General features: G+C 37.3%; 3 protein-coding genes across 7 annotated transcripts; 1 reads left to right on the top strand and 2 right to left on the bottom strand.

Annotated features, from left to right (window-relative positions):
- Positions 1 to 3,489: 3,489 nt before the first annotated feature.
- LOC147864642 (paired amphipathic helix protein Sin3-like 4) lies at positions 3,490 to 12,413 on the bottom strand. Of its 5 annotated transcripts, XM_087318754.1 has the most exons (25): positions 12,252 to 12,413; positions 11,831 to 11,990; positions 11,274 to 11,436; positions 11,046 to 11,186; positions 10,778 to 10,961; positions 10,579 to 10,677; positions 10,352 to 10,498; positions 9,907 to 10,240; positions 9,475 to 9,608; positions 9,158 to 9,233; positions 9,024 to 9,053; positions 8,635 to 8,900; positions 8,346 to 8,500; positions 8,128 to 8,255; positions 7,802 to 8,056; positions 6,832 to 7,374; positions 6,654 to 6,721; positions 5,946 to 6,560; positions 5,764 to 5,861; positions 5,466 to 5,604; positions 5,239 to 5,388; positions 4,841 to 5,004; positions 4,602 to 4,710; positions 4,316 to 4,491; positions 3,490 to 3,821 (listed from the first exon to the last, which is right to left on the bottom strand). In XM_087318754.1, exons 3-25 carry the CDS (start codon positions 11,342 to 11,344, stop codon positions 3,818 to 3,820), a joined length of 4,086 nt encoding a protein of 1,361 aa, XP_087174880.1. In that variant the 5' UTR covers positions 11,345 to 11,436; positions 11,831 to 11,990; positions 12,252 to 12,413; the 3' UTR covers positions 3,490 to 3,817. The 5 variants fall into 5 exon arrangements, with proteins under 5 accessions (XP_087174880.1, XP_087174877.1, XP_087174878.1 ...); XM_087318751.1 differs by having other exon boundaries at positions 5,946 to 6,721; XM_087318755.1 differs by lacking the exon at positions 3,490 to 3,821 and having other exon boundaries at positions 4,312 to 4,491.
- A 4,682-nt stretch (positions 12,414 to 17,095) lies between these two features.
- Positions 17,096 to 20,908, top strand: ARP6 (actin-related protein 6). Its single transcript, XM_087318750.1, has 7 exons — positions 17,096 to 18,021; positions 18,790 to 19,003; positions 19,153 to 19,216; positions 19,317 to 19,401; positions 19,498 to 19,548; positions 20,072 to 20,134; positions 20,278 to 20,908. The coding sequence occupies exons 1-7, from the start codon at positions 17,174 to 17,176 to the stop codon at positions 20,408 to 20,410; spliced, it is 1,458 nt and encodes a 485-aa protein (XP_087174876.1). The 5' UTR covers positions 17,096 to 17,173; the 3' UTR covers positions 20,411 to 20,908.
- A 1,320-nt stretch (positions 20,909 to 22,228) lies between these two features.
- Positions 22,229 to 24,708, bottom strand: LOC147864640 (Lojap-related protein). Its single transcript, XM_087318808.1, has 5 exons — positions 24,415 to 24,708; positions 23,862 to 23,997; positions 23,263 to 23,401; positions 22,944 to 23,032; positions 22,229 to 22,702 (listed from the first exon to the last, which is right to left on the bottom strand). Exons 1-5 carry the CDS (start codon positions 24,706 to 24,708, stop codon positions 22,587 to 22,589), a joined length of 774 nt encoding a protein of 257 aa, XP_087174934.1. The 3' UTR covers positions 22,229 to 22,586.
- Between the last annotated feature and the right edge of the window lie 861 nt (positions 24,709 to 25,569).

Raw genomic sequence — 25,569 nt, 5'->3', positions numbered from 1 at the left:
TACATCTAAGCATTATAAAACGACGAAAATATAATGTCATGTTCTTGTTGCTATCGCCATTTTTAGACTTGAAAACCAATTGTTGTTCTTGTTCACTTGAAAACCAATTGTTGGTGCCAATTTCTTTTTCTTTCTCAATGAATCAAGATTTTCTTCTACTTGACAATAACCTCATTCGCTTATTAGTTGGGGTTTTTACAGTACGCATTTTACAAATATATTGTACAAGTACACTCAATACTATTGTAAACAATGTACAAGCATATTGTCGAATAACTTTAAGGTATAATATGATTCATGAGGTATTATTCATACCTAATGTTAAATTCTCATATGTGAACAGGTAGATTGTCATGGAAGAGAAATAGATTATCATAAATGTCAATCCCATAAATTCTTCCATGGTTTATGTGCCAGATTATCATAGTCATGGTTTGCCTTGATATCAATTGTAATCCCAACATTGATTTGAACTAATTAGTGATCATTTTATTCAAGAATCCACAACTTTTAGTTTGTGAATGCTTGATTGGTGAGACCAATACTATTTGATCAATCCATGAAAAGGTTGGCATCAAGTTGCGATGACATTGGAAGAAGCTACACCACACATCAACAATTGATGACATAGGGAAGTGAAATTTTCATTTGGCAATGAAGGTAGGAGATTTTATATTTCTCCTTCCAAAACAACCCCCCTTGCAAAAGGCTTACTTCTCGAATGACATTCCTAAAGCTTAAATTGTCTTCAAGTCCAGCAAGAAAGTTTAGGCCAAGTTTGCAAATTTCAATTTAGAATCAATATGATAAATGATTTCATTAAGGATGGATTTCACTGACATTGTCATGATGGTTACTTATCTTTAACGTTATTTAACAAAATGGGTGCTCAACTTGAAATGGATCACACATCATTGAAGTTGTCATTTCAACCAACCTATAAAGCCATCCTAAACTTGCTCTTAAATTGTTCTTGTCATTCCTTGTGGATTCAACCAATTTACAAATCTGGTAGCACTTTATTGCTCTCGTCTTTATTTATTTTCAATATCACGAGCGATAGCCAAAAATCATGTCAACCCAAGCGAAACAAGTTGTTCGCAATAGTAAATCAACTTGTTATGAAATTCACTGAACCTGACCCACATGTAAAATGTACTAATGTATTTGAGATGTAAAGATGTACTCTCCTCTCATTGGTAACGCAATCAACATCAATCACTTCAAAGTATATTATTGTTTTTGTGAAGCCTGGTTTAAAATGTTATTGTAAAGCCTATATTCCGGGAAAGAGTATGATTGTGTTATTTCCATTTTCTTCTTAAAAATAGATGGACATTTTCTTTTAATTAGGAACTCTTAATAGATTATGGGCATGCAGCATCACATTATGCTATGGAGGGTAGTGTCTTGTAAATAAGTCAAGTGCAAGGTGATTGTATGTCTTGCTATTTTTCTATACTTACATATTAAGGTGTTCTTGAAGCCCTTTCCTAATTAACCTAACCAAGGTCATGGGGGCGATGTTTCCCATATGGTATCATAGCCTACTGGGCTTGAAATTTAATATAAAATAACATTACCAAATTTGCAAAATGGCCTATCGCTTTAGGAGTTTCAAATGGGACTATTTTTCAAGCTTGTTTTCTAATGGAGAATCATTTTTAAACATTGGAATGGAGTTGTGAACATCAACATGTAAATTAGTTAAGAATCAAGATGTTCTCATTATGCAATTGAGTATCTAATGTGAAAATAGTTAGGTGTCAAATGAATCAATCAAATATTATGGTCAAGAAATAAGGGATCTCAATTACCCAATGTGCTTAAAGGACACAATGGGAGATGTTGCAATAAACCAATTAGAAAACGTTAATCAAATAGTGCAATTTGGTTGTTGGTATACATAACATGATTAGACAAACATTTTAATCGATTGATTAGGTTGGAGGGAGAAATCTTGATTAGCTCAGAATGAGGAGGGTGGGAAAAGAGTCTCATTTGAAAATGGAGGGCACTTTAGGAATTTCAAGAATAGGAAGGGTTAATTGGGAATTTGTTTAAAGTTTTGGATACTTCTAGTAAATAGCCCATTGATCGAGGAGCTTAAATTACAATAATGCAAATTGTGGTGCATTTACACCTAATTTATTGGTTCTTCAAAAAATTTAAAAGAGGTAATTCTCCAAACGAAACCCTTAAATTTATCAAAATATCGATCTTTCTCTATTTCATTGGCCTTTTAGGTAGTTCGTGCACAATGGTCTCTAAGTTGTTAATAACTTAATTTACCAAAGTCATGCTTGGATACATATTATAGAAATCGCAAATGCTTACATTTCTTGAGCTGTCCTCAAGTTCCTATACTCATGCCCAAGAGGATTATTTAGAAATGTGCATGTATTTACCAACTATCAAAGCAAAAAGAAATAATTCAAACTTCATTACATTCACAGACTACTTGGTATATTTGTCCTTGCTTCCCTTTTCTCTTTGGTGTATAGTTATACCTTAGGGTAATAGATGGTGTTCCTTTCCTTATTTCTACTCCAATACCGTGATTTGTGAATTTGTATCTCACTAGAAAATGTGATTTTCCTTTTCTTCTTCGGATTAATATATAATAATTTACACATTGCTCTATCTAGCTATTAATTGCAATGATTTAGAACCTTTCTCATCTCCCATGTAATTTCTTTGATCCTTTACTGGCATTTCCTCAATAGGGAATGCTACAAGTTTTAATTTAGACCATGAAAGTAGTGATACATCATGCCAGAAATCGGTTTTCTTTAACTCTCTTTTCCAAAGGCATAGTAACATTTTGCAATGGCATAGTTACCAAAGGGAGTTCTCAAAACTCGTTACACCAATAGTAGCACCAAAATTATATACATTCTACAAGCACCTTATATCTATGTTCCATTCAATAACATAAGAAAGTGCAAACCTACATTATGTGAAATAGGTAGTGTTCAACAACATTCACGCATGTGTCATGTGTTATCTACTAAATAGGTTAATACTATCACACTGCAGCTGAAGGTTTCAACCAAACTTCATCAAAAAGTTTATAAGCGCAAAAACAAAATTGAAACTATCACTGAGCTATACAAAGTTTGTATATATCAGGATGCTTCAATTCTTGTTTGGCCTTGCATAATAACTCAAGCAAACTTAAAACTATTGCAGAGCTATGCGAAGTTTGGATATATCAGGGTGCTGGAGTTCATGTTTGGTCTTGCATAATATCTCGTGTTTTTTGTTCCTGATTATACACCATGTTACTAAACTCAATTTTGTGACGCATGGGTTGACTTGCGATTACATGGTTATTGATGTCATTAAATGCAATGACAGCTCTGTGATGATGTTTTAGAAATGGCATTGTCTGTGACCATTTAAACTGAAAGACATGTAGAAAAGTCATATTTCATTTCAGCCTCTTATTCAAGCCAAAGAATATAGTCACACAAAATAGGACGATAATCAACTAAAGAAACCTCCCAAGATTTCTTAAAATTACAACGTGGAAGCATTACATAAACCATATCAAGCCTTTATTTGGATGTGAGCATGTTAGCATCATCATATATATGCATTAGCTTCACTGCCTTCATTTCTATGAAAGCAAATATGCTCAGAAAGCAACTGATAAAAGGTTTACAATAATGAAGGCATTGGGAATGTAATGACTTAATAACTCAACTTCCAACTTGACATGTCACCAAATTTCAACTTCGCTATACACCAAGATCTGCTCAATGCTAAAAGGCTTCAACAAAGCTTTATACATAATAATGCTACAGCCAACGTGTCATCTGTGCAAAGAAAATATCAGACATATGTGAATTCTTTGGAAAAGATAATTGCATCAATTCATCAATGAACAAAGGAATGCTACTGTACAACAAAACATATCAGTGTAGTATGTGCATGGTTAGAGTATTGTTTTCTGCCAATAGTGATAAATGATTCCTTGTCTAATTGGACCCTATAATTCTATAAATAATATTGCTTCAAAATATAATCCATGCTCAAAAAAGGCTTCTCCTCTCTCTGATTCAGATGTAATTGACCATAATTCTAAAATTAATATTGCTATTGACAGGACCATAATGGATTCTAACAACTGTAAATTGGTAAGGGTTGTGGTTAAATATTCTCTTGATGTAATGTGTATATCATCTTTCTTTCTTGAAGTTCCAGCAACACACATGCATCAAGCAAACAATCTATTTGCATAATAACACTTTTTGTATGTAAGCAAACCAATACACAAGTAGACTTAGCAGATGCATAATAATGTTTTTACCTGTCCTTCTTCTGATAATATTGGCCATCAATCCATCTATGGAATTTCCGTACTCTCCTGCTGCTGGGGCTATCAGAAAGAATATCACCGCCTCCTTTTCTCTTCTTGCTATCACTATCACCTTTTTTTCTAGCCTTGCGAAAAAGTATGTCCTCTGTGTCTAGAACATAAGAGACCTTCACAGCATAAAAGTGCACTACATAGTCAGATTAGACGTAACCCATTTCTACACAAATACAAGAAACTGAAGTTTCATTCACATAATACAAGTTTGAAGATACCATACCCTGTATGTTTTGCAAGATACTTTGCAATCCAAGCCATTGGCAATGAACATATTACGCATAGTCCTGACAAGTGCCATTTGCTCATCATCTTCGCTGAGCGGTTTGTTTCTGTTTGGACAAAATGAAAACCACTTTAAGTCATGCTAATCCATAACAGTTTATATACACTTCCGGTAAAGTACTTGTACCCAATATCCTAAAAGTGGGTCCATGTAATCTTGTATTTTTAGAGTCTTGCCTTTTCAAGAAAATTGGAGATTGCTGCTTCTGTGAATCAGAAGTTTCATATAAGAACTCATTGAGGTAGTTGAAAAATGTGTATTCTATGGTATTGGGAGAAGCTTCCATCTTCTCTGCACCACCTTCCATTAGCTGGATGAACACCTGGCTTGGATTTGATCTCTGAAAATCCATCAAAGCAATTAAGGGCAATCGAGAAAAGCTGCTTCAGGGCAAAATAATCGAAAATAGCCATAACTTCCTGGGTCCTTACCAGAATACCCCTCTGTAGCAGTAAATTTGGTACTAGAGGTATATTCTGGTAATTTTGAAACTAGGGGTATTCTGGTAAATAGCCAGAAAGTTAAGAGCATTTTGGTGTTTTCCCTTCTGTTTATAAAACAGGAATTAGCTTACATGCTCAAATCTGTATATATTTTCATCTTGTAACAGTGTAGAAGCATTTGCATGATAGACCGCATCTAGAAAACCAGACACACGGGACTTTTCGTAAGTGTTTAAAGCAAGCAGTTTGTTTGCCATCTCATCAGATGCAACAGATTGAAGCTGACCAGAAAACACAATATGGTCAGTGAGCATTCGAAATCCACAAATGGCCTAATGGTATTTGTACAACTCTTTACCTGCTTGACTAACTTAAAAATCAGCTTATCCATTGTAAAAAGAACATATGACTGCGTCCCAATAATAGCTCGGCAATCATCTTCAAACTTGACATTATCAACAGTTCCATCCAAGAGACTATAGAGGACTTGCATAAATCTGAAACCCAAAGAGAACACTATGATTGATAAAACTATCACACAAAGTTAGTCTAGAGATATTGGAAATACTGATTCAATCATACTAGACTTGAGTCTTGCCAAAAACACAAAAATCACATTTCAAAATATAAAATGAAAGAACGGGGTAGGATATTACTTCCGATAGAGCTCAGAAGAATTGTCCTTTGGGATTTTTTGTTTCTCTTCAGCTGCTATGGCATGGACTTTGGCAGCATGTATGCGTTCATACAGTGCCTGCAACACACCCGGTCGGTCCCAATGTAAGCAAGAGGCAGATAATAACACAAAAACACAGCACCTTTTTACCTCACTAATTACCTGGTGAAGTCTAAACAACACATATAATGTATCATTCCCGTAAAACACAGTTGAGCCATTGTTTGCAGCCAAATTGTAAACAATGGAGGGAGCGTGAGTTGTTAAAGGCATACATGAGAGCAACAGTTTCTCTGACGATGCCAAGGATGTACCTTCACCTTCAACATCAGCCATTCCTTCGCCATCAGCTTCACCCTCACTCTCATTCTTACCTTCGTGTTCATCGTCATCATGTTCTTCTCGTGAATCATCTGCATTTGCTGAGTCAGAACCAGAAGCTTCTACCCCAACTGATGGATTGTCACTCTCATCACTTGATTTTGGAGTACTTTCCTCTCCTTCATCATCCTCGTCTACATCCGGTTCACCTTCAGTTTTCCCATCACATTCCATCTCTTCATCTTCTATATGACCGTTAAATCCATGGTTGATGCCTTCTTGCTTTACTACTGGTGCAGAAGTAAGGTTCTCTGGAAGCCCTTCATCTGCTTCTGGTGAGGGAGACAATTCACCCTCTTCTCTTTCTACTTTTCCATTAAGAGAATTCCGGCATCCATCTACCTTATCTGATTCCTCACCATCTCTTTTTGAATCAACTAACTTTCTCTCTGCATCCTGCAGTTGAATTTGGTAAAAATGAAATTGTGCATCACATGATTGTAATAATTCAGTTTGACCATTAGTAAGTTGAAGATATATAGTATATACCTGAGAAGACACACGTTCTCTTCTGATTTTTTCATTTGACTTCTCAGAACATGAGATCACTGCAGCAACTAAATAAAGCACAAAAATATAAAACAGAATGAATTAGACAGTGGCAATACAATGAAACCAACCAAACCTTAGAGCTGAACGAAGTTGTGCAACATAATTTACAACCAACCTTGTTGAGATTTTATTGCTAATGTGGCATCATTTTTATTGCTAACAGATGCAGATTTATCAGTTTTCATTTCATCTGTGACTGAAGTAACTGATGCATTTTCTTCAGCCCTGAAGACACCTCCATTACTTGAGCTACCTTTCTCTCTTCTTACGAGATCATTTGTTACAGGCTTGTATATTTCCTTATCCAAAGTTAAACCCCGTTTGGAAGTAGCAAGGCTATCATTTCCAACTTTCATGGATTTCCCTTTTGACACCTCTTCGGTGTCTTCAGCATCATGGGATCGGGACGGGACACCAAATATAGGTTCAATAAAGGCTGTCCAGAGTCGCATGATTTTATCTGATTGTTCCATCGTAGGGCACATCTCATCAGCCGAATATTTGATGATCTGATACAAGTCTTCGTTCACATCAGGCTCAAGATAGTCATATCTCAGATCAGGGATAAGTGGCTGCCTATTTCCAGCTGCTTTAGAGAGAATAAACTCATCATCTTTCCTCTTTTTCTCATTGATCTCTTTAATCTCAGCCAAAAGTGCTGTTGCACAAAAGAGATTGTTAAATGCATTCAAAGTCTAAGGAACAAAACATACTTACACCTCACAAATAACTAAAAATAAATAAATAACTCTGCAATTGCACTAAATGTAAGGAAATCCATTCTCTTCAGGACAACAGATCATGCAGTTAAATATAACTTCTGTTACAGAGAAAAATGTAACACTATAACGTTGGCTAAAAGAATAATGGATGACAACACAGTTACACCTCACAAACAGCTAAAATAAAAAAACTGAGATTGCATAAAGTGTAACAAAACCCACTCTCTTCAGGATAACAGATAGATCATGTAGTTAAATGTGTATAACTTCTGTTACAGAGAAAAATGTTGCACTATAATGATGGTTAAAAGAATAATGGATGATACCATTGCCATTCTTAAAACCAATGAGCATAGCATTTACCTTTGGTGCTAAGATTCTTTTTGTCTTGTTGCTTGAAGTAGAAGCTCCGGTGGTCCAGTGATTTGTGATAATTTTTAGCATAAACTTCTGCCCAGACTTTATTCATGTCTTCCTTACATTTTAGCCACTCCTCTTGCTTCTGTTTAAGGCGATTAAGAATAACTGGCAGTGCTACAGATGCATTTTTGCGCAGCAGTTCAACGACATCTAGACCATGATCACCGTATATGCGCTCAATGCACCGAATATTGATAGCTGCACCAAAGGATATTCCATCAGTATTTTTCATATGACCCTCAAAGCAAGTAAATAACTAAAAATATTACCTGTTAAAAAATCATCAAGATGAACTTGACCATCTTGTTTAATGTTTCCTTCCTGGAGTTTCTTTAAGAGGTCTTCCATACGTTTTGCTGTAACAGCAGTAGATTCCAACAACATATCCAGCTCAAACCTAATTAAAGATGGAGAAAAATTAATCCCATATGCGACCATCACCATTAACATCAATGCATACAGGCACCTTTTACAAGCATAAACATACCTATCATCTTCACATCGAAACAAGCTTTCCTCATACTGGTTTCTCCTCATGTGCTTGAAAGAATAGTCTTCACTTCCCGAAGTCACGGAGACCCAGGAATCATTAAGCACCCCCCGTGATGAAGGCTTCCGATAGCTTACAACTGGCTTAGGATACTGTGAGCGATATGAGAGAACAATAAATGTACTGTGTACAAACCATTGATGTACTAGGGAACAACTGGAAGATCCAGGACATCGTCTATAGAAAGCTAAAGCAGAAATTTCACCAGAACATAAAACCAACTTACACTCTTGGGTAGAAGCCGATAGCTTGGAGTACACTGCTCACAGTTTGATAGGTCTAATTCAGATATAGGCTTTGTCATATACTTCTCCCTGTTTTGTATTGAAATCTTGTGGCTGGGCACATCTCGCTTTTCTCTCTCTTTCTCCTTTTCGGCCTCTCTTCCTCGCTCACCTCTGTCATCCTCTTTGCTTCTTTCTTTTTCTCTCTCTCTCTCCTTCTCTCTATCTCTTTCTACCTTTGGTCTCAAGGGCTGACCATCTCCCAGCTCTGAATAATAAAAAAATACATAAATTACACCATTGAAAGAAAAAATCCAATCCAGTAACAAAATCAACTACATAACATCATTTTCTAGTGATTATGAGGTATGAAGCTGGATGTGAGACTTACTTTTGCTGACAAGATTGGCCAGATAACCCTCTGATACAAAAAAAAACAAAAAGTGTTTGGGGTCAGCGTAAGACTTAGACTCGAATTGTTTCACCTACTTTTACATTACACTAGTGAAACAAATATCACCATACCATTGCTTTCACAATGAGCTAAGAAATCGTTGAATCCATCAACTAATTCTGGATATTTGCCCAGTACACCGATTACCTGAACACCATTAAACTATGACAAGTCAGATTGACCATACATAATAAATTGTGTTCATATAGTTATATAACATTGACAAGCTGAATACTACATAGATGCCCACAGCTTTGAGCTGTAGGTGCCTACTCGATACAGGCCTACCAATTAAGAGAAGAGTTAAATAACAGTGCTAACACCTTGCATGGTTGCTTTCTATGCATAGAGAAGATGATGACTTTGTGAGGATAAGTTTTATACATACCAGCCTATGTAGTTGTTCACGTGTGATTATCTCTTCACTGTACAAATTTAAGCACTTCAAAAATTCCTGGTAAGTCTCTCGACTTCGTAATTTACTCTTAACATGTTCAAAAAATGCAAGCTTCCTCTGAAGTCCTGTGACATATTTACTTGATGTAAGCTGAATTCACACAATAAAAAGCACAACCAGGTATTCCGGAATTAAAGATATACAAAAATCTAAAATGCCCTGATTTTTTCTTTATTTCCCCAAATGCCCATAGTCAACCCTTGAGAGAGATGAAAGAGGATGAATTGACCATATAACTTCTTGAAATAGCACATATGCTTGCTCAAGATGGGGTTGACCAACGGCATTTGGGGAAATAACAAAAAATCAGGGAAATATAGAAAAAATCAGGGGTATTTCGGAGTTTTCCCCTTAAAGATATACCCTTCGGAACTTTCTTTTCTTCTGCTGAAACCACAGGAGCAGACGTACCCACTGTTGTTTCTACTCCTTCTACTCCCAAGGACTGCTTGCGAATTAATTCATCAGCCCTCCTAGCTGATTTCCGCTTGTTAGGAAGTCGTTGCATTCCATCAAGATCTTTATCTCCCTCTTGTTCTGAATCTTTATCTTCTCGATCCATTTGCAGATCCTTTTCCTCTTTGATGTCTCTTTCTCTCTTATCAGGTTCCATACTGATATGGTCATGTCGTTCCCGATCTATAGCTTTGTCTGACGTGACATCCCCTTCACCAGGAGCATTCAAACTCTTTTCCCTCTGTTCAAAATATGATGTATTAGGAAAGAAAAAAGATCTATCCTCAGAAAGCGAAGAAATGGTTAGCACACTCAAAAAGCCAAGACCGCGTGATAAAAGTAATACATATACCTTGATATGTCTAACTACTGAACTCTTTTCATCTCTGCGAGGCACAGAACTTCCTTTTGAGAGGTGAGAGCCAATACCACTAGAATCTGGAAGAAAACAAGTAAACTCCTCCAGAAGATCTGGATGATCCTTGAAGAGTGATGCAACCTGAAACGAGCACCAATTCATATAGCAATGTACATTCTGAATGAATACACTGCTCTGGATGCAATACAAGACTATCTCACCTCCTGATAGACTTCACTGATGGATTTGTTTCCTTTTCGATACATGTTTAGGATTTCTAGAAATGCTTTGTAGACTTGCTCTTCTTCTTCAAATCTCGTCTGCAGCAATATAAAAAGGATTCATAAGAATTGTATCACAAAATTCAAGCTAATGTAAATGGCTATCAAATTTGAAGAGTATTGTGCATGACTTTCATACCTTGATTTTATTAACATAATTGATAGCTTGGCCATATTCGACCGGTTGTCTTTTAGTAGCTTCTTCTTCAAGAGGGAGTGTAATTTCATATCCTTTAGGAAGGAAGGTATTAAATCCAAGTATGAGATCACGGTGACCTTTGAATAGGTCCTTTACTCTTGCTATCACTCCAGCAGTGTCGATTCTTCACAGTCAATACAAAACTTTAAAAAACCATTTAAAACATGAGATCTTAAACAAAACATTAACCGAAGGTTTAAAGGCTGACCTCAGTGCTTTGAAGTCTTTCATCACTTCCAAGAATTCATCATATTTTCCTTTCTTATCTTTAAAGATATCTTTGACAGCTTGAAGATAAGTCAAGGCATCAGCTGTGGTTAAACGTTGTGATTGTGATGTTGGACCAGACCTAAGAGCAAGACAGTAAAATCAGCAAGATTTATATGCAATAGGATACCTCCAAATTTTAAGATTCTAAGCTAAGAAAGATGCTCACATATCTCCACGTGAAGATGCAACGCGTTTGGGCTGTGATCCTGGTCCATTTTCCTCCCTACTCCTCTTCATGATTCCAAGCTTACATATATAAATCAATGTTTACTTCTTGTCAGTTCTTGTCAATCCTCAACCGATTTTGGTGCTCTTTTCTTTTACACAGTCTGGAAGAAGAGGAACAAACATCTGATTCTTGTGAGATTTTCTGTAATCTAGAAAACTGTTTACATGCCTATAGCCTAGGCATGCTTAGATATGAATCAGCATCAGATTCCTTGTTAAAATTATCTAAATCTAAGCTTTCGTACGAAACAGCTTCCATGTCCTATAATTCAGAATAATGAAGTGAAATTTTTATCCTAAAGGCCTAGTCTGTTAAAACGAATGAGAAAAACAAATGATGGGGATGCATTCACAGACTTTGGTACGGATTTCCTTTCCATCCTAGCCTGGTTTTGAAGTTGAAGAAACATCCTGTTCTGTTTCAATTCTATCTGAATCTAAACCTAGTATTGTTCATCAATAATTCTGGAAAATAAAAAGAAAATAAAAATTTACCTTTAAATGCCTATTCCGTTTAAACGAGTGAGAGACACAGATATTGTAGATGGAGACGGTGGTGACGTTGTAGATGCGGATGAATGATGAGGATGACGGCGATTGATTCTGGTTGAATTTTCTCTAAATCTAGGCCTTCTTTACGAAAAACTTTTGGTGTCTGCAATTCAGAAGAAATAAACTGGAATTTTACAAACACCCGTAAGCGAGACCAGATCACAAAAAGGTCTAAATTCGTTTATGGAGAGGCAGAGAAATTCTAAAGAAAATGAATGGAACGGATTTCCAAAAGGTAGTGATCATGAGCGAATTCGCGGGGGGGGGAAATTCCCGTGTTTGGTTCCCATTGAAGCATGGGAAGCTTTGATTAGGAGCAGAACGATGGGGGAAAAATTAAAAAAACAGGGAAGAGGATAATTACCTGAGACGAAGGAAGGTGATGATTTTTGTTTTTCCTTTTTCCAGGAGAGACTGAAAGAATGCTGAGAAGAAGGAGGGAAGGAAGGAAGGAAGCTTGCGGGTGCTGAGTGAGCTATGGCGATGGCGCTGAGGGCAGGAATCAGAGAGAGGGAGAAAGCGCAGTTTGTTGATGGCTCGAAGAAAGGGAGGAGGGAGAGAGAGAGAGAGAGAGAGAGAGAGAGAGAGAGAGAGAGAGAGAGAGAGAGAGAGATTAATTGAGAAATTTCAAAATTGGCCTCCTGTTTATGTCAATTTACTGTTCATAGTCTGCTCCTGGGTTTGAAAAAGGAAGCCAAAACGCAAAGCCCAAAACGCAGAACGCAGAACGCAAAACGCAAAACGCAAAAACGAAGCAAAATCTTTCCGTCCACCTCCCCCCCCCCCCCCCCCCCTTCATTTCCCTCCTTTGTCTTTGTCTTTAAGTGAGTGAGCCTCATCTTCCTGCTGCCTCCCTAACTCCTAACAAAATCCAACACGGCACCCACGCACAACGCATCTACCCTCTCGCAATTCCTGACTTGTATGTATGTGTATGTGTATGTGAACATGGACGTGGACATGGACATGGACATGGATATGTATAAGTACTTGTATTTGTATTTGTATGTGTTTGTGCATGCGTGTATCGTAGATGGATGATTCGCAAGACTCCCTTTATGAGAGTTGAGAACAACTTTCCTGCTTAGATTGTGCGTGATCTTTATATGTGCCTTCTAGTGAGCTAAGACAAACTTTGAGACAATGGCGTGTGTATGTGTATGTGTATGTGCGTGTGTGTGTGTGTGTGTGTGTGTGTGTGTGTGTGTGTGTGTGTGTGTAACATAGATGGAGAACTCATGAAATGGTAGAAGTACCATTACAAGACTTGGGAACAATTTGTCTAGTTAGGTTGCACATAATCTTTCTATGTGCCTTCTAGTGAGGTAACACAAACATGAGACAAATATAGAGTTCCAAATGGATGGCCAAAGAGAACTCTTCCACAAGGTTTGGGAACAATATTTCTAGGCAAGGCACGTGATCATTTAGTGCGCTTTTTAGCCAATTTAGAAGGACAAGGAAACAAAGTTGAAGAATCAACATTTGGCATTTAGTTGTGTGTGTGTGTGGTGTAGATGGATGGCTAACTAGAGAGCCTTTCTACAAGACTCAGGAGAAGGCTTTCTAGAATGGATGTGTGATATTTTATGCGCATTTTGTCGAGCTTTTTTATTATCCTTTACAACATGCTAATAATAGCCTTGTTATAGTGTTTAATTTGGGTTCCTATTTGGACTGGCAATGCTACTAATGGCAAGGTAAAAGTGTGTATGATCACTTGATACAAACCAATCCCTCCAAAATAACCCATTTAGGCAAACATGCTCACCTAAAATCTAGGTACAACAAAAATACTAACCTAGGCATGATCACTAATCAACTGTCTTGGTATGAGATTGGGATTTAGGGAACCTTGTGTGAGAATTGCAAACTATATAGCTAATGATGCAATATAAACAATATGGCATTATGCAATGCTTATAGCTTGTAGCTTGTAGTTTGAAAATGTAGTGATGACAAGTCCCTAAAAACCTTATTTTTATTAAGAGATATGTTGTTAAAAAGTAGACAAATAACTCCCCTATTTTAAGGAAAACAATGAAAAATACAATACCAACTCCACACTTTTATCCTTAGATTCAACCTTTATCCAAAGTTGGGATTCATATAATAATTTATAGACTCCTTCCAGCTTACCCTTGGACACACATTCAACCATAGCATCAATGAGTGGGGATCAAATATTTTCAAGGAGCACTTAGCCTTAGTTTACTGAGTGTATGACCTATTAGACCATCAATCAATAACCAGTCATGATTAGATGGTGAAATAAGTTATTACGGTCACTAACTCCCACTAAAACTTAGGAAATTAATGGCTATTAAATTATATGCTTTAGAGGAAATTTCCCTAGAATCTTGAATCCATGGCACCATTATCCATGAACAACCCCCACATGTTCAAGAATTGATTCACCGCTAGATAAATCTTGATGTAGTAACCATGTTCTTATAGTTCATGAAAAGCTTGAACGCATGTTCATGTGGTCACCTTTTAGTAATAGGATTCTACTTTGTTCATCGAAGCCAATTAAGTGTACAATTCTCTGTGCCTTTAGAGCACATTGTAAGTAGGGGATTTGCGGAAAAAAACCAACTCCACATGTTCAATGTTTGATTCACCGTTAGATGCATCTTGATGTAGTAACTATGTCCTTGTGGTTCATGAAAAGGTTGAAATAATGTTCGTATGGGCCCCTTTTAGTAACAGAGTTCTACTTCAATCACTTAAGCCACTTAAGTGTACAATTCTCTACGCCTTTAGAGTACAATGCAAGTAGGGAATTTGCAGGAAAAAACCAACCAATAATACGAGTTAGTTACATTTGAAAAGGGAATTACATCAAACCCCATATCTAAAACATACAAAACTTTGGAGATATAAGATGTGTGAATGTTTAGTCATATGTGATTAGAGAAGGTTATATGAGTGTCCAAGAATAATCGATTATACTAGATATTGTGAATGTTTGTGGCTAAAAATGAACTAAAATGAATGCCCTATGAAGTCATTCATTCAGATACATATATCTCTAGTTGGATTGTGTGACATGCTCACATTTTAAGACATTGAATCACATGTGTATACTCATTTTGCATTGGTTTGTGCTTGGATGGTAGTATTAGTGAATCAAGTCTCTATGAAAGAAGAAAGAAAGATGTATTAACATCTTCAAGACAAAATTTGGTCCACGAGACAATTGGTTACAACAAAATGGGACGTGTATCCAATCATCGAAAATAAAAATAAAATAAACATAGATAAAAGAGTCATGGTATTGTATAAAAGATGTTATGGTGTAACATATTCTATAAAGGAAATGACTATGTGCTAAGCCTAGTTTCATTTCCATCCAAGTCTCTCAAAAAGGAGCGGGACATCAAAGGGTTTCGATGTGGTTGTGGCTCATGGTCCCGTTGTAAAAGATATCCTAACCATAGCTTCTAGGCGGTGTAACTCACGTTCCCTTATCTTCTTAATTGATTTTGCACAACGAGTGACTTTGAGGCCTAGTAATCGAGGACGTTTGGTTGTTCTTTGGTTTTTTGCTTTAGCGAGGGAGGGAGAGGCCGAGTGGTGCAACCATGCTCATTGTCCCCTCCTGTCCCTCAATTTTTTCATTGGTTACATGTTGGTGAATATTAGTTATGGTTAACATGTTGTAGACTATTCTCTCAATGTTGTTTTAGCTCTAAGATATATCTACCTACTGTCTTTAATCTAATAGTTTGGAGAGGGTGGGAGATGGTCCTAGTATGTATTGGCATTGTGATTGTGCTCCAATTGAGCTAGTGGACCTTCAAAACATCGACAAGCTTCAAAATTGATCACATTATGAGAACAACTTTTTGAGTATAGTAAGAATTCACCGTGCCACATTTTTTTCGGTCCAATCAACATTCGATCAGAGCCACGAGAAAAGGGCACGTTGCAACTACCGAAACATATAATACAATGACATAGGTGAGAGATGATCTAGGAACATGACACTAATGTGCGAAAACACACCAATATTACTAGAACAAAACGGAGCACAACACGGGTAGGAGACGTTTCAATGAACAAGACACATTGGCTTATGGCCACATCGAGATGCGGAGTTGCGACAATGATGTGATTCGATGTCCGATGTTATTTTCGGGTGCACGTGAGCGTGGATGGGCGAGGCGAGCAAGGAGTGTGAGAGCAAGTGCAAGGGCCTGCCGCTACTTTGCTACTCAAACACACAACAAAGAGAGGCAAGGAGAAACATATAACAAGAACAAAGAGATTCTAATAAAACAAACAAAAACACACACTCTCTCTCTCTCTCTCTTTTCTCGTAATTACCTTACCCTAGTGGTAAGTTGTTAACACTACAAGCATTGTGTCATGGGTTCGAAACCTAATTTTCTCACCTCACTATTATATACTTCATATACTCTAATATAATTCTCTAGATGCCAATGTGGAATGTAGGGGGTTGAACCCATGACCACCTGGTCTCCATTGGGCAACCTTACCAACTATATACTCTCATATAATTCTCTAGATGCCACCTGTGGAATGTAGGGGGTTGAACCCATGAGATACCACCTGGTCTCCATTGGGCAACCTTACAAACTATATACTCTCGTATAATTTTCTAGATGCCACATGGGGAATGTAGGGGGTTGAACCCATGACCACCTGGTCTCCATTGGGCAACCTTACCAACTATATACTCTCATATAATTCTCTAGATGCCACTGTGGAATGTAGGGGGTTGAACCCATGACCACCTAGTCTCCATTGGCAACCTTACCAACTGAGCTACATCCATCTGGGCTCACACACACACACACACACTCTCTCTCTCTTACACACACACACACACTCTCTCTCTCTCTATCACACACACACACACACTCTCTCTCTCTCTTACACACACACACACACACACTCTCTCTCTCTATCACACACACACACACACAATGTTGGAACAGAGCATGTCCGTGGCCTAGAGCTCTCTTTCTCTCTCTCTCTCTCTCTCTCTCTCTCTCTCATAGCCTCGTGAGAAAAAAACAGAGGCAGAGACGGAGCTATAGACAGAGACGCAGACCCTTTTCGAGAAACAGAGAGCATCGAGACAGACAGTCACAGAGACGACAAACAGAATAAGTTGAGATTGACAGAAACAGAGGCAAAAAACAGGGGCCACACAAACCAGAGAATCCCTTCTGATCGTGTGCTGCAAAACCTACAGAGCCATATACATTACGACCGCTCTCTCCTAACTCCATCCACTCGGGTGTCCTACCCACGATGGGCCAAGTCCATGGGAGTGACAGAGATGATCATGAAGAACTCGAAGATGAAGACGAGGAAGAACTCGAAGAGGAAGAGGAAGCACGAAGAAGTCGAAGAAGAAGAAGAGATGGAAGCATGAAGAGAAGAGGAGGAAGGTTTGGATTGAAAAGCTCATCGAAGTCGATAGTGGTCATAGACAATGGGGCAGGATGGTGCAAAGCAGGGTTTGCAGGGAGAGATGATCCAGAAGCAGTAGTGCCCAATTGCGTGGCTCGACCTCAGAGTGGTCGCAGATGGCTTGTCGCTGACCAGATCACACGTTGCGAGGAGTTGCAACGGCTTGGCATCCGACGCCCTATGGATCGAGGCTATCTCATCAATCCCGACCTCCAGAAAGAGATATGGGACCGAACCCTCAAAACTTTGCTCAATGTTCAACCCACAGAATCATCTCTCCTGCTTGTTGAACCCTTGTTCACCCTACCCTCCATACAAAAGATCACCGACGAGCTTGTGTTTGAAGACCTAGGGTTCCGATCGCTCTTTGTTGCCGATGCGCCTTCACTCACACATCTCTACATGCAAACCCGATTCCCAGAAAGTATGCTCGCCAGGTCAGGGTGTAGCCTTGTTGTAGATTGTGGCTTCTCTTTCACTCATGCTGCGCCTGTTTTCAATGGCTTCACCTGTAATGCGGGTGTGAAGAGGATTGATCTCGGTGGGAAAGCACTCACTAACTACTTGAAAGAGCTTGTTTCTTATAGAACCATTAACATGCTAGATGAGACCTGGATCATGGAGGATGTCAAAGAGAAGCTCTGCTACACATCTCTGGATGTCGCTTCGGACATGGAAATTGCAAGGTAAGGACTTCCTTTTCCTAGAAATCGTTTTTCGATGTGGGCAAATTATACAAACTTTGGAAAATCTCACTAGTGCATTTGATCCTGAAAAATATATATACAGTACTTATACTCTCTGAAATGTCACTAACTGCTAGGTCTCGCTCTAATCATGATCTTTTTAAATTCTCTTCTTTTACCTTGAATCATCTAGACATAATAAGTTTTTTATATATAGGGATTTGCAACCTTGAATGAGCAATTCTTTCGCACAACTTTCAAGTTCTTATCAGGCTCTTTGCATTCAATCTGAACTTCTAAATTCTGGATATGGGCCCTCAAAAAATTTCAAATTCACTTATCTATATAGAATTAATGTTTTTAGATGTAATGTCAATATACTACTCAGTTTGGAGTTGAGTTAAAATTTCCTAGATGCCGTTTCTTTCTTCTGATAGAAATGATTGTTTCTAGCCTCTTTCCCCCAGCAAAAACAGCTCTTTCCTTGAATCAAGAAATGGATTCACAAAGTGATGAGTTTTTCTATTTTTCCGCGCCATTTTTCTCTAGTTTTGGCCTACCTAGTTTATCTACCCTAAATTGGAAATGTTTTGAAGCATTCAAATGTTAAGTGTGTTATATATTTTCTTTCAGTTAAACCGAGACATTCATTTATATTATTTTTCAAAGATATCTAAAAATCTTAAAGAAATAAATCTCCAGCTATAAAGAAATCGTTGTTGTGAGGACCAGAAGAATAGAAAAGTGCTAATTGGCTTTTTTGTTCAGGAAACCTGGGAAGGAGAATTATATTCGTTGCGATTATGTGCTTCCAGATGGGATTCATCATAAGAGAGGTGTGGTAAAGGACCTTGATACTGTCCGAGCAGCATACAGACATGTAACAGAAAACAATGGAGTGGCACCACCAAATCAAATAATAGAGGAAACAGTACCTGTAGCTATGGAAAAAACACCATCTATTGCCAAGGATATCATTCAGGTAAGCCAGAACTTGGATGAATGGTGGCAATACAGTACGATCCAATCAAATCCAATACAATAATTTCTTTTAGTCACAGTTATCCAGACACCATAATCTTTGATGGTTCTTTCTTAAATAATAGTGCTGTAAACTTTTCGTTTTTTCAGGAGTTGACGGTGACAAATGAAAGGTTCTTGGTACCTGAGATGTTATTCCATCCACCAGATCTTGGTAAAACGAAGCTTTTTCTACTGATTTTTCATTGGGACATTCTTGATGTGTAATTTTAATGGTTATTAAATACTAGTTTAATATGAAAACAAAAATCCAGGCATAAATCAAGCTGGGCTTGCAGAATGCATAACCAGAGCAGTTTCATCATGTCATCCTGATCTACACCCATTCCTTTATTCCAGGTGAGATTTCTTTATTGCAACAATGAATGTAGCTTTAGATAACCTGTTTTCTTTGTGAAATGACCTTTGAACTCTTGGTTTTTGTTTTTTGTGCAGCCTTGTATTGACAGGAGGAACTACAAAATTTCCGGGATTCAAAGAAAGATTGTAGGACCATATATTCCAAATACATATATATAGTTCAACTTTATTATGCATGTACCATGAATACTGCCAAACTTTTTCTGGCCGATGTTTGGAATGATAATAATATGAAAGTAAAAAGAACTTATAAATGGTGAATTGATTTCAGGACCATGACCTTAATAATGTAAAGTATGGAAAAAAAATCATCAAAGGGTGATAAAATTGACGGCTTACTTAGAGGCCAATTGGTTCATAGAGGCTTAATTGCATCCCATAAGATTATACCTTTCTATAGAGGTGTGTACATGAGGACAGCTTGTGCAAACCACAGCTACAGGAAAAGTGGAAGTTAATCCAAGATGGTAACTTGCCCTTCGTAATATAACAATAAACTCTTGTGAATGGTCTTTAGACCGCACATAGAAAATCATGGTGCTAATTGGCCTATCTCTAACCTTCTTTTTGACTCTTACTAATGGTTGTATGAATTAATGATGTTGATAACTTTATGCACAATTTGAGATTGTATTTTGTTGATTTACAGGGAGATGGAACTTCGACCTCTTGTCCCAACAGAATACAAGTTAAATGTGCTTGCTGTTGATGAGTAAACTCTAGTCCATCTTTTAGATACATGTATTTTAGGAAGTCGTTGAGAAATGCTGAAAGTTTATTTTTAATTATAAGAAGATATTGTGGTTTCTCAATGTGTTCTCACGAATGTAAGGTTTAATTATGTTTCCTTGTTAGTCCTATCTTGGCACCTTGGAGAGGGGGTTCCATGCTTGCAGCAAGGCCAGATTTTGAGAGCTGCTCTGTCACCAAAGCGGAATATGAAGAGTTGGGTTCATATAGGTGTCGACGAAGGTTTATGCGTTGCTGACGTGACGTTTACAATTTTTCTAATGATAAAAGATGTTCGAGTTCAAGATGAGAGTGGGACGATTGTGTTTTTAAAAGATACAGAGTTTCTCATGAGAAACATCAAGAAGATGATAGAGAATGGGGTTAACGTATTTTACAAAAGACGAGAGAAAGACTCTTGAAGAGATGACCATTACCGGAAATGTGGAACCACAAGCTTCAATTATAAGCCCAAGGAAATCCGCATAAAGGCCTTTTGAGTGCAGAGGCAAGATGAAGAACTTGATTAATGCCTCCTCTATCATTCTGATTTGGAAATGATATTTTTCCTGATGATTTGGCAACTTGTGCCCGAAAATCCGTATACTGTTCTCGAGTTTCAAGCTCACTTTATCCAATCAAAAATTAGGCAGGAATGACCATTATCACCAAATTCTTACTCTTACACACTTTATGTACACTGAAATCATTTTATCTCATTAGATTTTGCAATGTAAAGAAAACAACAGTTGATGAATGTTCACTTTGAAAATGGATGTGATGTTGAGCTCACTCTTGTTTGCAGTTGCTTCCCTCTGTGTTTCGAAAGGCTTATTTATGGATGAATAATTGTATATGTAATAGGCCCTGTAATCAAACAAAATGGTAAGGGTTATTCTATATTCGTATGGTGGTGGTTTTGTCTTTGCATCTTTCCCATTCTATATTCTTTATGGATGAATAATTGTATACGTAATAGGCCCTGTAATCAAACAAAATGGTAAGGGTTATTCTATATTCGTATGGTGGGGGTTTTGTGCTTTGCATCTTTCCCATTCTATATATTCTTATGGTGGTGGTGAACAAGAAATAGTTATTTAAAAAAAAGGTAGTAACTTTGTAATGGATTTAGCGGACTTTTTTTAAACAGATAAGTCTTTTGTACTGAATTTGAATCATGCTTTGGATTTGGATTATGCGATTAGAAGCTTCATTAGTCTATGATAGAAGAAACTTTGAAGATATTGGAATTGGATCTGATTTCAATAGCTGGTGTTAAAAGATTGGTTGACTTTTCTAATGTCTCTTTTCAATTGAATTAACTTGACTTCGAACTCTTGATTCTCCCAACTTATGCGAAGCAAGTATCTAGATAGGTTGGTGCTTCCCTATGAAAACAACCTAGTGAGAATGGTTTTTTATCTAGTATAGGCTGCCCCACGCCACCCCCTTCCTGTGTATCAGTAAAAATGGCATATGGCTCATATTACTTGTGTACCTTCAGGCACCTTGTATACATAGGGTGCTGCTAAGTACACTAGGTATCTTTTACTTCATTAGGTTATGAAAATAGATTGTTCTAAGTATACTACTGAAATCGATAGAAGAAATACCATACCATTATATTCAGCAGTGTATTTGCATTAGAAGCAGAGTCTAGTCATGATGGGTTGTAATGAGACAACGTCATTCCCACTGTAATGATACCACGTGTTCCACCATCTTTGCCAAAATATGTTTTTGTATAAGATGTTCTTTTGGATTAACCGAAATCTATAACAATAAATCTACATAGCAACATGCATGAAAAAACAATGTCCTTCAAACAGCATGGACGCTCAAATTTTACAAATTTGATCCACAAGACTATCAAAAAATGGTTATACCATTGATCATGTAGTTTGCACTTATATTTAGAAGAGACTATAGGTAATAATATAACAGCTAAAGAATGATGATTCTATGCACCTTGATATTTATTTCGAATGGCTCTTCTACCTTAACCATTGAAAACGTAATTGATCAGCTATTCACAAATATACATTCAAATATAGTTGGAAATAATAGAAAAAGTGAAAATAATTTAATCATCTGGTTTAATTATAAATTGGTAAGTGTTATACTGATCTAGACCTCACTCCTTGTATTAAGAGACTTAATCTCAAGTTAAGAGAAGTTACATGCTAGCAACCCAATTTCACCTCACAAGCACTCATAAGGTTACTGAACGCGGACCAACATTTCGGAGTTTTTACCCGATATTTTCCAAAACACTTCAAAAGCTATCTCTCTCACTTTCGAGCTTCTTTCCTGTTTTGCATGGTTTGATGCATCATGAAGTTTGTGAGACAATGGACCTCTTCATTGGCATGTAGTGATTGTGATAATATTCTCCACAATCTTCCTTTATATAACGATGGCTTCAAGTGCAAAATTCATGGAGCCGTTTCCGATTTAAAAGGAAGCTCCACTGATGTGGCATTTGCATAAAATTCCTCCAGGTTATAGAAGGCTCTCTCTTTCGGTAGGAATACATGCACTACCACATCCCCTGAAAAACAAACAAAACAATATTAGGAATATTTTAGATATATGAAGGCTGGGTGGGGGATATACATTGTGGTTGATGGACAACAACATATATCCATAATGCATACACAACTCATACTACTACATAAATATATATACAACACACATATACATACATGTTTATGTGTGTACATACATATTGACATACACATTCACATATGCATGTATATAGATACAGTCATATACGAGCAACACTCACATACCATAGTCAAGCAGTGTCCAAGCATTGGGTTTTGTGTCACCTCGAGGAATAACCTTGAACCTTTCTTCTCCAATATCTCGCATCCTCTTGCTGCTCATTATTAAAGCAGGCAATCAATAGAAAAACATTTTCAGAATAACTCCCTAAAGCTATTACCCTCCATTGAATGGTAACTGTAAGGTTTTTAATTTCTTCCTTCTAATTCAAACTTTTTAACTATCAACAGGTAAGAAAAACAGGAAAGTGGAAGTAGATACTAAACAAATTATTTTTCCATGATATAAAATCTGGAATGCATAGGAAAGACATTCATTGCATACTTTATTGCTGCCAATTGAGGACGGGAGAAAGCAGTTGCAATGACAAAAAATCGTGTCCAATAGATCAGGGGTTTGACATGAAGGACTAATATGTCAGCCCCCTTTCCATCATTTGCTGCCTCTGCAAGGGCAACTGCAACTGGAGAAAGGAACAACAAAACTTTGTAAAGATGACAAGTACGTCATGATTTTATCACCTAATGATAATATACAATAGAGGGCGAGATACCAAGATATATACCCTGTTATTATTATTATATATTGAACAGAGCACCCTTAAGTTTTTTGATATTTACCAGAGTAACCCTAAGACTCAAAAATCACCAGTTTTTTGGATTTGTGTTGCGTTTTGCATTTAATGGGTGTATTCTAGTAATATTTGAAAAAAGGGATATTCTGGTACATACTCCCATGTTTTCCCCCAACATTAACACATCACAATTTAAGACTCAAGGACAAGATATCATGATTTATGGCCTTTTACTAGCAAATGAACAATAGACTTTTGACATAGAAAATGAAAACACAGTCATTGGACAGTATAAGCAAACAGAAATGACATATCTATATCTATACTGGTTTGTTTGTGTATTCCTTACGTGCCAAACTATTGGCATCATCATCGGCATCAGCAGAGGTTGGCTTTGGGTTGGGATCAGCAACCACTACTTCCCCGTGCTCCTCGAATAGAGCATCCAGTTCATCATCATCAAGCTCCTCATCATTGATCACATCCTAATATACAAATTGCCCCCGATTTGATATAAGGGAATGGTAAAAGAACTGAACTTTTTCATATATATGAATTTTTGAAAACTGCGGTCTTTAATTCTGGTTTAGGGATTCTTCATGTCTAAAAACAAAACATAAATCATACATACACACATACATAGATACATATACATACATATACACGTATGTACATACCTAAACCTACATACGCTATATCCACAGACATACTCACACACCTGTACATAGAAAAGGTGCAGTGCACACACACACACACTCACTCACTCACACATGAAAGAAGAGGTCAAATTAACAACCTTTTCTCCAAATTTAACATTGTGCGAATACTGTGAGAATATGTCTTTTGACCATGTCCTTCAAATTTCAAAAAGAGGTCGAGAAATTGTTATTTGTGCTGTGTACCTCTTCAGTTGGGGGAGGAGAAGCGTGTGCGCGTGGCTCCTTGCCTTTCTGACAGAGACGGGGTGGAAAGAGCAGAGACCTAGAGCTTTGCTTTTGGATATGGAGATTCGTGTGGTGCAGGGGAGAAGTCCTTCTGATAGCACCCACATGGTGGTGGTGATGAAGACGAAGATGGAGATGAAGATGGTGATGGCGATGGTGGTAGGAGCAGAGCTCCAGGAAAGGGCTGTGTAAGAGGAGCATCCTTTCCTTCTTCAGATGAGAATCGATAGCTTCCATTCTCCATTTTATCATATCAATTTATCTCATCCATAACTTTTACCCACATGTGGCTCAGTAAAAAAATAAAAAACAGGAGCTGCTTTAATCTGTCTTTATTTGCTTACCCATTCCTAATTCTCATCTCCTTTGGGTTATGCCTAATTCGGTTACCAGATATTTCATCCAATTGCGCTTTGATTGTATCTGCCCATAGATTGCTCCTTGATTTTGATGATTGCCAAGCTCATCGGATTTTCTCTCAACAAGCACCCATGTAAAGAGGCTTCATTTTACTTGATGTTTTTAGTTTGATACAATGCAGCTTAAGTTTGATGGTTCTATTGTCGTTCAAAGTACCATAAGGTCACAAATTTCAGTTTTTGCACGCATGTGTTTGTATATCAATGGTGAAAGTGAGGACAATGGCAAGCATGGATGAATCGTGATGCATATGACAAAGATTATGATAAAGTGAGAAGAACCGATTCCCAAATACAAACATGTTCTTCACAGCCTCATGAAGCAAATTTTACTCATTGGATTCACTTGTATTTATTCATAATTACTGTGAAGAGAAAACACAAACCATGTTCCCCGAGTTCTTAGATGGAGTGGTGTTAGCCATCAAGGAATACCTTCTTCTCTGTGCATCTCATGAGATAAGTATTCCATCACTACACTATTGAGTCTATATGTTTCATTCCAAAGCTGATGGTGTTAGATACATTGAAAAGTAGATTAGATTCACGTAACCACATACCTATATGACATACCCAATGATATATAGGTACCAATTGCAAATGAAACATAAAAAGAGTAACCACAGACAACTTTGTTACCTTCATATCCAGCTTGTAAAATCTAGCATCATGACTAACACAAACCACATGATAA

This window comes from Azolla caroliniana, unplaced genomic scaffold (genome assembly GCF_043228905.1).
Source record: "Azolla caroliniana isolate FFs.n. ecotype wild unplaced genomic scaffold, voAzoCaro1.0.p SCAF_4, whole genome shotgun sequence".
In the NCBI taxonomy this organism is placed as follows: domain Eukaryota; kingdom Viridiplantae; phylum Streptophyta; class Polypodiopsida; order Salviniales; family Salviniaceae; genus Azolla; species Azolla caroliniana.
The sequence above is the reverse complement of the archived record's forward strand: the minus strand, read 5'-3'. Positions and strand labels throughout refer to the sequence as shown.

Bases quoted from the DNA above. Each gene is read 5' to 3' on its own strand.
- LOC147864642 (XM_087318751.1), bottom strand. From the start codon at position 11,344: ATGAAGAGGAGTAGGGAGGAAAATGGACCAGGATCACAGCCCAAACGC. The intron at 9,234-9,474 runs GTATGTATAAAA...AATGGTGTTCAG, and splicing joins GTGAACAACTACATAGGCTG to GTAATCGGTGTACTGGGCAA. The intron at 8,256-8,345 runs GTATGTTTATGC...ATCTTTAATTAG, and splicing joins TTTCGATGTGAAGATGATAG to GTTTGAGCTGGATATGTTGT.
- LOC147864640 (XM_087318808.1), bottom strand. From the start codon at position 24,708: ATGATAAAATGGAGAATGGAAGCTATCGATTCTCATCTGAAGAAGGAA. The intron at 23,402-23,861 runs GTAAGGAATACA...TCCTTTCTCCAG, and splicing joins TGATGCCAATAGTTTGGCAC to TTGCAGTTGCCCTTGCAGAG. The intron at 23,033-23,262 runs GTATGCAATGAA...AATAATGAGCAG, and splicing joins CCTCAATTGGCAGCAATAAA to CAAGAGGATGCGAGATATTG.
- ARP6 (XM_087318750.1), top strand. From the start codon at position 17,174: ATGGGCCAAGTCCATGGGAGTGACAGAGATGATCATGAAGAACTCGAA. The intron at 19,217-19,316 runs GTAAAACGAAGC...ACAAAAATCCAG, and splicing joins ATTCCATCCACCAGATCTTG to GCATAAATCAAGCTGGGCTT. The intron at 19,402-19,497 runs GTGAGATTTCTT...TTTTTTGTGCAG, and splicing joins CACCCATTCCTTTATTCCAG to CCTTGTATTGACAGGAGGAA.